General features: G+C 34.2%; 1 protein-coding gene across 1 annotated transcript; it reads right to left on the reverse strand.

The window, feature by feature from the left end:
• Positions 1 to 2,650: 2,650 nt before the first annotated feature.
• Positions 2,651 to 8,251, reverse strand: LOC128984827 (cuticle protein 18.6-like). The gene is made up of 4 exons (XM_054404195.1): positions 8,234 to 8,251; positions 6,780 to 7,070; positions 4,268 to 4,441; positions 2,651 to 3,977 (listed from the first exon to the last, which is right to left on the reverse strand). Exons 1-4 carry the CDS (start codon positions 8,249 to 8,251, stop codon positions 3,762 to 3,764), a joined length of 699 nt encoding a protein of 232 aa, XP_054260170.1. The 3' UTR covers positions 2,651 to 3,761.
• Between the last annotated feature and the right edge of the window lie 2,999 nt (positions 8,252 to 11,250).

The raw sequence follows: 11,250 nt of genomic DNA on the forward strand, positions 1-11,250 counted from the left end.
ACAACCGTTGTTGATTTATGTCCTCTTATAGGCGTCTGAGTATAAATAACACGTATTGAAAATCAACAAGCAACAGTGATAGCCTCCACGATTGCTACACTCTGGGATTCTAACCTAGTTTGGGCGCGATTCATGGGTGTGTCTGGTACAGAGCAAGTGTGTCTGTGGCACGAGTCTTGGTTTTTTTTGTGGATTTTGGAAGGTCTTGGCAAAAAAAACTGGACATTCTTAATTTTAAAGAAGAGTGAGACGATTGTAAACGCTTGGTTTTTCACATTATTTTGTAAGTAGAATTTATCGTGGTGTTTTCAGGGATTGAATTTGTCAACATTCCTATTGTTAAAGATGAGTGCAAAGATGGTGAATGTTGTGTTTTTGAGAAGTTACTGTATTGTCAAAGTATCATTTATTGTGGGATTGTATGTTTCAGTTTAGTAACGTTAGAATACGCTAATGGTGTTGTCTCTCTTATTTTGTGTAGATTTAAAAATGGGTCCTTAATTTGCAGTTTTAGTATTTGGAGACATGTGACCGTTTCATTAGCTAAAATAGTTTTCAAATCGGTTTAATAAAACTAAATAAACCGTAAACAACAAAACACTCTTAACACAAACCGGACATGGAAATACCCTAAAACATAGCATTTTCGACTTCTTCTACAAGGAGACTAACAAATATATATAAAAGTAAGTTTAATCCGCGCACAAAGCGAGTAACACCCGGTTGGATTCCAAAGACTTATAAAACACAATGCAATTGAGAGGTATGTTAATTCTCCGCTTTCTTAAAGAGCATGTCGATGACGAGATACCGGGAAGCATTTCTCACATTGCTAGGCAAGGAATCCGATTTTGAAATATAATTTAAATAAGTTTGTATTCCGCTCTAGTCTTAGTTAAGCCACTCATTTTACGATATTCCTTCAGGCACACTGTTCTAATTGTATTTAGTTTACATTCCATTCCCAAGTGGTAAAAAATTTTAGCTTTAATGGAAACTTGGTTGAATTGAGTTGTCAGCTGGATGAACTGTTGCCAAATGACTTTTTTGTACAATGTCCAATGTTACCTGTTATCTTTGTACTTGAATACGATAACCAACATTTTAAATATCAAAGTACTGTACGTTGGTTTATCAGAAAATCCATGAGTATTGACGAATTGAGTACTAGTATGAGCATTGAGTACTCTTATATAGTTAATCTTTGTTTCACATAGTATATAAACCAGAAGAATTATTATTTGTTATTATGATTTAATTTAGAAGGTTAAGCAAACGCCTACTAACAATAGACAATGGACATTCATTCAAGTTCTAATCTTTTGACGTTTAACGATGTTCCTTTTTTAACTGTAATTCTCAGTTAAAAATGACAATTTATTGATTTAATTGGACTTTTTAATGTTATAATGACTACCCATCAATATTGAGAAGTAATTATGGCTACATTAATTGGATTGGCATAGAAATATACTCAATTGGCAGATAAAGGCATTGCTAAAGTCATTACGTCACTTTAAATTCCATGAAGCATCATAATATGCGTTAAGCTATGGAAAATAACAAAGTCACTGGGGAAATAACAAAGGCAATGGGGAAATAACAAACAAAATCACCACATTTTTGCATACACTTCCACTGTGCGTGTTTCGGTACCACTTATCACGGTTCTTTGGCGATTAAAATTCTGCAAAGCTTTAATTTAGAGCAATAAACCATTTTCGACTAATTATTCGTTGACATGACAGCCAACTTTGTTGATTCTAAAATTAAGTAACATTAGCTGGATAACTGAGTGGTTATAGATGATAATAGTCGTCTAGTAATCAGGCGATCACTGGTTCGTTCCTTTTATATTTATATTTATATTTATAACACTCAATTATTTTATAAATAATTATTATTTAAAAATCATTCATTAAAATTATTAAAAATTCATTAAAATAATTATTATAATTATTTTATATTTATAATTGGTTTGAAACTGGACTCAACTTAACTTGATTATTAGGCTTATTGTCTAATGGTCCAACGCGTTTGAGCTCTAACGAAAGCACCGGAACAAAGCAATTCATTTAACACTTGTTCTTCACTCTTTGCCAAAATACCAACCGTGGTAGATGATTGGAGTACAATTATAATACAATAGCAGTGAACACCAAATAAATTTTACTTTTTTCCTTTTTATTAAAAAACAAATCAGTGTTTGTCAATACACAACATAGAAACTAAATATTTACCTCATTGACATTTTGCCAATAGAGTAAAAGCTTGTGTTGGTTAGTCTATGGTAAAAGGGTGTTATAATTCGGTTCAGAAATAAAAATTTGAAAAATACTGTACCAAACAAATACACAAATCAAAGGAGAAGTTTGTAAACACCAATGTCCATCAAAAGTTACTATTAATTATCGCTACCATTATTATACTATTATCTAATTACTTGGCCTATCACTATTCAAGATTAAAATATTAATTACGTTTATGAAAATTAACTGTCTAGAAAATGGTGATTGATTTTAAAAGGGTTTAATAGATTATAGACATCATAGATTGAGAAATTGTAATAGTAAATCGGACGATTACAATCTTTTGTTGTAATTGAATTACAATAAGAACAATAAAAATCACATAAAGAAAAGAACACATAATTACAATTGTAATTGTTATTACTAACTGTTATTACTTAACTGCCAAGTTGAAATACTTATCAAAAACCAAAGCTACATCATTGTAAAGTAGAACCAGTAAACATTAAAGCAGTTATCAAGAAATATCTGTAAAGTATATCCCATGTTTTCAATAATAACGTAAACAAAGATATAACATTCCAAAACACCCACATGTAAAACAAATAATGTAACAATAAAAAGAAAACCAACAAACGTAGTTTAACAATCAACAAATAACAACATTAACAACAAACTTTGTTAACGCTTGGATTCAGCGAGGCAACAAATTGTACATTAAAACCCTCAATATAGTGTGTTTAATCAATGATTTTTTATGTGTACTAATTAGTTTCTTTTTTCAGTGGCACAGTTTTATCGTCTATGTGGATATTTGTCAGAGGTTTTTACAATACCAAATTATTGCTACGCAGGGTCTATTTTAGAGACTATAAAATTGCAATAATTTGTTATTACCACAATTACTTAGCACTAAAGTAATGACACTGCCACACCACTTAGTAATAACGATAAAATAACGGAATTATAAATTAATTACATGATAATTATTCAATATTTCATTAAACTCATTACCGAAAAAAAAACTTACAACAGTTAATTAATTACTTGTCATCAGGTGTAGACGATTTAGCTTAGTACCATAGAGTTCACATTTCTCTTTTAATTCTACACTTTGCAAATGTGTTGGATTTTAACTTTTCTGTGAAGTTTTTTTAATACATCTTAATATACTTATGCTTTTCCTTGTGGCCGTAAAACTACATAGTTTTGTCAGTGTTAACATTTATATACGTCCAAACTTATTTATAACAACCTTCAATAAATTTAATGACGATTAACTCAAATTATTTCAAACCTAGTATGGAACATAAACATATTTGACCCGTTAGTCTTCCAAACATTACGACCTTGAGTGGTTACAACAGTAGTAGTTCAGGCAAAGAAAATTACCATTGCAATTGAACCACACGACAACGGTGCTAATCTTTAAACAACTACACATTTATACATCCATACTTCAGGTATTCTTATGGTAACTTATATCCTCGTGGTACTCCAGGTATGGGTACTCTACACGTCCTCGTACTCCTGGTAGCTCCTGTAGACAGGCCTGGGGGCGGGTCTGGGGGCGGTCGCGGGTCGTGGAGCCTTGAACCTGTGAGGCAGCGGCTGGGGTACCCTAGGAGGACCCTGGGGGTGGGCGGCGGGACCCGTGTACCCTGAGGTTGGGGTAGGAGTTGGGGGTGGTGGAGGCGGCAATCCAGAGGGACCGTACTTCACACTGGCCTGCAAAGCGGTCAAGTAAATCAGATAAGTAAAGAACTGGTGTTTGCTTTGAATGTGTTTGAATGACAGAGTGATTATGGTATTGTTTAAATAGTTAGCAGAATACTTAGACCAGTATCATACTAAACATGATCTAGTCTATTGTATATAATGAATTTAAATACCAGTGACTTTTTTTAACCTCCAAGGGAATCCGGAAAGTGAAGCCTCCCACCACATAACCTTTACAGGGTCATCTCATACGCTGGCAAAGTTTACTATCTTTTACCCTAGTTTCTCCTACCACCCACCTGGAACCCATGTACAGGGTCGGCTACATAGGTGACTGTACGAAGGGTACCGTCAGGCTCCATGACACTGTATTCTCCCTTGACCGTGTCTCCTTCCCTCGCCTCTGCCTGGGCCTGTGCCACGCCACTCTCAGGATCGTGCATCCCGTAGGTGAACGAGTAGTCAGGCTTGGCCTACAACAATAATACAACACGTACATCAATGTATACCCATGTATAGCTCATTCCATTAGAATCTCTAAAGAAACGGGCATGTTATTACTAATTTAAAGAAGTGTAGCAAAGAATTAAAAACCACGATGTTTAACTCGCTGATCTCATATATTCAAATCATTTTAGCCATATATAACCTTTCTATAAGATCTTATATTCCTAATATTACTGGAATGACGAGTAAAAAAGGCTACAAGTGGTTGGTGAACTTGTGGAAATAAATCCTCTCGCATAAAAGTTCATCTCGGTCCCTGAGGCTCGGGGTTGAAGTTAATACTGTGGTCAGTAAAATAGCTTAAGTTGTACAACTCCCTGATGTTTATGCTTACAACGTTTCCTGGAATGTTCTGCCTTTGTAATCTATTTAACAACCACGAGCTTGTGGAAAATTTTTCGATTAGTTTCTTCTGTGTAATATTGTCTATTATAATGAAAGTTTTATACTAGACAATTTCATTTGCCAAATTCCTACAAGATATCTGGATTTAAACTTTATTTTTGAATACTAATTATTTTTATACAGTATCTTAGAACTATATCTTTATTAGAATATAGCTAGCTTGAGGAAGCTACATAGTACCTTTTCAATATTTATAAGTACACTAATTGCTTGGTATGGTTTAAAATCTGTGTCTGGGAGGAGTACAATATATCGTCAATTAGAGATTAACAAATTTCAAAAAAAATATTGCTTTAATAAACATATTTTATTATATCATCAAAATGTTTATTTTTTCAAGGTTATCTGATTTGTTTAACGCCATTAAAATCACAGTAGCTACGTAATATTTACTAACACAGCTATGTGTCCTTTGTCTTCATTAAGATTAACTTCATTCTCTAAAATCTTTACACCACCCCAAAACACTTGAATCCTAAAAAAACTGAATCTTCAACTAATTACTAATCAATCGCAACACTACGACCGTTTTCACTTTTCAGTAGGTACACTATATTGCATACTAAAACCTATATGTATGTATATAACCCCTACGAAATCTCTATCGCTCACAACTACACAAACACCAAATTGACCAAACCAATCACCGACCAACCACAACACTACCACCTTCACACTATTGCGTTATATTCTCCCATGGGTCCCAGTTGACTGATTTTACTTGTCAAATGGACCGTTTGGGATCCATTTCACGGGTTTGGTGTGTAAATGTACACTAAATGGTCCGGCGCGCGCAATGCATACCTCCGCGTTATGAAACTGCGCTAGAAAGCAACGTTTACTGCGCATTGTTAAACATCAACCATCGGCTGTCCTGATGTCCAACTGTTATGGTCAGTTGCATAAAACTCAACTCTTTCACGAGCCGCCCGAGAAATCAATTGCAAGGTGTGGAGCGATTTAGACTGGTGACAGGTTGTGTATGGAACAGCTGTATAACATTAACAGCTGATTTAGTGTTTTGTTTTAGTGTGTCTATCAGTACAACCGCAACGTCAGCCTAATATAAACCTTTACTTGGTTTGGACCACAAATATTAGAACAGAAAAGGTATGGATCATAAACAGAAACGAATTACGTTATTGGCCCGAATTTGTATACTAACATAGACAAATAGTATATTTCGTACCTAGGGCCAAAAATGAGGTTTTGCCGGCTCGAGACAATTTTTAAGTTCAAGACGAAGTCGAGAACAAACGATCGAGTGCTGCAAAACCATTTCGGTCCGTGGTACGAACGCTATTTTTACCACACAATACACTACAGTATTACCACTATTCACCACAAAAATAATGCACACTGGTAGTCAACACAACTACAACTTCATGTACACAACTACAAGGTCATGTAAAGAAATTATTTGAGGAATCAGGAAAAATAATAATAAATATTTGCTAGGCAGTGGTGACAATAAAACAATTCTATTGCAATGCTATGGATACTGTTGTGTAGGTATTAGTAAGCGGTCAGCTGATTTTGCAGCCCTAGGGAGGGATGTAAAAACCTGCTCGGTCCCCAAATGACGAAACCAGCTGACACGGCCAGCAAAACGTAACTTTCAGCCACCAATTAATTAACGTATGTAAAACAGCTAAAGAAAATCATAGTGTGTTGAAAAAGAATTTACTAATAGTCTTAAAATCTGGTTGGACATTTCTTCACAGTTCCACTTAAATATTAATAGAATTTTTTTCCGGCCAGTTACATAATTTTTTTATGTTTATTATACATACCCTTTGTGTTATAATATTTGTGGTTTGAATAGTTCCATTAAAAAATCGTAACAATTCATATAGGGTAACACAAATCAAAATCTCCATCGCGAAACTCTAAACTCACCACATAGTCCACCGCCTTCGAAGGCATGGGGTTTCTGGAGTCACCGTAGGGGTTGGTCGCCCCCTGCGGCAGCTCGAAGGGTACCTCTATCTCCTCTATGTTCCCAGACACAGGACCACGGAAGCTGCTGAACTGGTATCCTGAGGGCGAAGCCCTAAATGGCCTAGGGGAGTCTTGATGGTCCACCCCATACTTAGGTGAGGGCCGGGGGGAGTTTAGAGCGAGACTGGAGTCTGAGTCATAGTCATAGGAAGGAGCTCTAACTGCTAAGGCTCCGGTTACTAGTAGAAGCTGTAAAGCAGGCTAAGGTTAAAAAAATGATAAAAAATTAAATGTTATAGATTTTTTATTGCAACTAGACTTTACCAAAAATCTTCGTGTTTTAGTACTGGATAAAAAGCTTTATTGAGGGACTTTGATCTAAAACCCAAACATAATGCTGTTCCAACTTCGATTGTTTAATCTTAAGGTTGGTATTTTGAAAATATGTTTAGGCATTTACGTTATCTGTCCCTTTTTAAAAGATGGTTTTACAAAGGGCTTTAAAAGTTAGTTATTTGCTGCAACTGTTGTCATTGAATCGAGCTAGACCCATTTCCATGTTACGGTTGATCTAACTTAAAAATATCCCGCCGCATTAAACCTGTACACTACGAATTTCCATTTTTCTGATTGAATTTTTACCCAAATATATCCTCACACTGATCAGATTTATTCAATTCCAAATAAAAATTACATTTAACTAGTATCTAGGTTTGCTGCTAAAGATCTATTCAATTTCAAAATAAAATTACATTTATCTAGTATCTAGGTTTGCTGCTAAAGGGAAGGATGTGTGTTTTTATGTTAACAATAACGCTTCAATACTTATGCAATATTATTTGTTTTAATCTCTACACTACACACTGTTTGTTTTAATTAAAACTGAGCATGTTTATATGTTATACATTTTATGGAGATAGCCAAATTTAGAATGAAAATGGTCGTAGTTATATTATCAGAGCGAGCTGTTGTAAATAATAATCGATTACTATCAAATATCCCAATTTGTTATTAGGCTATAGATAGAATGTATACTTCAGCATTAAAAATCCAAATAAAAAACTTTGATTTCAAAGAGAATATGAATAAACAATTTTCAGAAAATTGACAGAACCGCAATAACTACGTTAACATCAGTCATTAACATAGTCTTACAACCTATAGTCGGTTCACATTATTTAGGTGGTTTGAGGGCAATTCCACTTGTTTGTACTTGTATGTTGCTTAATCAGCTGTTAAGCTATTATTTTAAAGGTAAAAATAGAATGGAGGGAATATGTTTCTTCTCCTAAAACTACCTAAATATTGTGAACGAAGTATAATGAACGTTATTATAATCTACTTATTATTAGTTATTTACTTAGAAAACATTGTTTAAAAAAAAGTAAAATTCTAAACACTCTAACACTTACCTCGAAAACAGCTATCATGTTGACTGGTCTGGCGGCGAAAGGGTCTGGCTTTATAGCAAAACTGAGGCCCGCCGTTATTCAATACCGCATGCCCATTGTTGTGGTTGGAAACGCAATTTTCCAATGGACCATAAACAAATGCACCACTTTGTACAACTCAGTCCAATAATATCCTTCTTTCGAAATGTGATTCATACTTGGATGAATACTCGCTAATTATTACGATTGTATTTTATATAAACTATTGTTTAACGTGGCTTAACAATGTGAAAGCATAGCCTCTAGAACTCTTGAGGATCAGCTGAAGACACGTTTGTGGTATACATTTATTCGCGATATACGTTGATGACGTTTTGTTGTTTACTATTTACCTGTTTATCTTATAAAAATTTGGTTTTTCTTTTCCGAGTTTGTTTGCCTCTTTTAGCCGATCGATTTTCATGATTGAGGTCTCAAATTGAAGGTACAGTATATGCACGCACAGATTTCACATCAACTATCGGAATATATTTATCTACGGTACCACGCGGCTTATACGTAAACTAAATTTACTCCACATGTATTTCTTATGGGAGTTAAATTTGGGTTTTCTTTTCCGAGTTCGTTTGCCTCTTCTGCTCGACCAATTTTCATGATTGGGGCCTAAAATTGAAGATATGCACGCACAGATTTCACATCAAGCATCGGCATATATTTATCTACAGTCCCACTCGGCTTATACGTAAACTAAATTTGCTCCCCATGTATTTCTTATGGGAGTTAAATTTGGGTTTTCTTTTCCGAGTTCGTTTGCCTCGTCTACCCGACCGATTTTCATGATTGAGGTCTCAAATTGAAGGTACAGTATATGCAAGCATAGATTTCACATCAACTATTGGAATATTGTTATCTACGGTACCACACGACTTATACTTAAACTAAATTATCCCCACATGTATTTCTTATGGGAGTTAAATTTGAGTTTTCTTTTCCGTGTTCGTTTGACTCTTCTATCCGACCGATTTTCATGATTGGGGTCTCAAATTGAAGGTATGCACGCACAGATTTCACATCAAGCATCGGCATATATTTATCTACAGTCCCACTCGGCTTATACGTAAACTAAATTTGCTCCCCATGTATTTCTTATGGGAGTTATATTGGGGTTTTCTTTTCCGTGTTCGTTTGGCTCTTCTACCCGACCGATTTTCATGATTGGGGTCTCAAATTGAAGGTATGCACGCACAGATTTCACATCAAGCATTGGCATATATTTATCTACAGTCCCACTCGGCTTATACGTAAACTAAATTTGCTCCCCATGTATTTCTTATGGGAGTTATATTGGGGTTTTCTTTTCCGTGTTCGTTTGGCTCTTCTACCCGACCGATTTTCATGATTGGGGTCTCAAATTGAAGGTATGCACGCACAGATTTCACATCAAGCATCGGCATATATATTTTTGTACTTTATTACTCGTCCAAAAACATAAATTTAATTTGTTTAGAATTTTTACTTCAATTTAAGATGTATTTCACTAGTTATAATTATATTATCCTATATATTATTTTGGTCTAAGAACCTTCATCAGTGAAATACCGGCTTTCATTAAAGCTATTCTATTAGTTACTCAAATCGGACGAGTTTCAAGCAAACGCAAGGTGAACAACCAACATAAAAGATTTTTTATAAGGGTTTTCTATGGTTAAAAATTTAATAGCTCCAGTATTGTTTATGTTGTTTTGTGTGTTTTAGATTCAAGATAATCAGTAAATTATAGGCTTTAATTTGAGCTATTGATCGTTTGAATCAGTCAAGTTCAAGATACTGTATTATCTATTTTAAAATCATAAATTTGATTATTTATCGGATATGATATTTATTTCAACGCTGCGGAGCATTGAGTGTATAGGTTCTTTACCATGTGGTAAAATCTTGAACCTGTTTTGATGTAAGGTTTATGACCATCTACGTTTCAGTAGTGCGCTTATATTGACTTTTCTCTTTGGTTTTGAGGTCAATTTTAGAGTGAGCATTTTTTTCTCTTGGTTATAAGATTTTAAAATGTTTGTAATGACCCTCGAGACGAGAGAGAATCAATAATAGCCTATAGTATTGATTACCAAAGGATTGGATAGACTTTGGTTGTAATTGGAATGTCAATTATAAATATACGTAATTAATTAATTAATCGTGTAAAAAAACATGGCCAATTAGTATACATGTTGTCATTTCATTGAATAGTACTTTAGAAATCAGAAATGAGAATATTTATTGCCGTTGATCAAATACATTGAGATGAGATGGGCATTGTACAATTATGCAAAATCTTTACATAGGTCAATCATGCAAAGTAAAAGATGTTTCAACATCAAATTTTCAACATCTAACTGTAAAACAGTACTAGATGTTACAGTAGCTAGTTTCTGTTTTTATATCTGTGAAACCTATCATCATTTTAAAGCCTTTGCGCGTTTCGCTTTTCGTGTTAAAACAAGTTAACTGAAAAAAGTTTCCACTTTTCTAGAATGTACTATAAAATAATATTCGTTAATCCCTTGACTGTGTATTTTCAATAAACTGTAAACTGTAACAATGCTTAAGTCAATCCACAGGTTGAGGTAACTGTATTGCACAGATTGACAGATTTGTCATTTACACCTTTAAATTGGATCAAACTACAGTCTTGATAACAAGACTCTCGAGGGAATGATTAAATTATACTTGTTATCAAGGTTGACTCCTTATTGAGGTTTGCAATGACATGTGATTTGGGGTAAAATAAATTCAAGGGGATTTGAAAATGACACTTGTTATCAAGGGTGACTTTTTATCTAGGTTCCACTGCTTCTTGACATAGCCGTGACGTCATTGCAAATATAAGTTGCAGGCTTATCTGATTTATTTTATTTTATAATCAGTCTTTCAGTCCAGCCAATTGACGAGGAAATTATAGGTAATTTGTAATATACAAATACACAATTAATTTGATAATAATATACTGAATAAATTTCCTAATTGTCTATGTAGTGTTGTTA

The sequence above is a fragment of the Macrosteles quadrilineatus genome, unplaced genomic scaffold (assembly GCF_028750875.1).
Source record: "Macrosteles quadrilineatus isolate MER2022 unplaced genomic scaffold, UCM_ALF_1.0 Scaffold_2__2_contigs__length_208266976, whole genome shotgun sequence".
Classification (NCBI taxonomy): Eukaryota; Metazoa; Arthropoda; class Insecta; order Hemiptera; family Cicadellidae; genus Macrosteles; species Macrosteles quadrilineatus.

Coding starts and splice junctions, on each gene's coding strand:
- LOC128984827 (XM_054404195.1), bottom strand. Junction 4,442..6,779: donor CGAAGGCGGTGGACTATGTG/GTGAGTTTAGAG, acceptor TTATTGTTGTAG/GCCAAGCCTGACTACTCGTT. Junction 3,978..4,267: donor ACCCTGTACATGGGTTCCAG/GTGGGTGGTAGG, acceptor ACCGCTTTGCAG/GCCAGTGTGAAGTACGGTCC.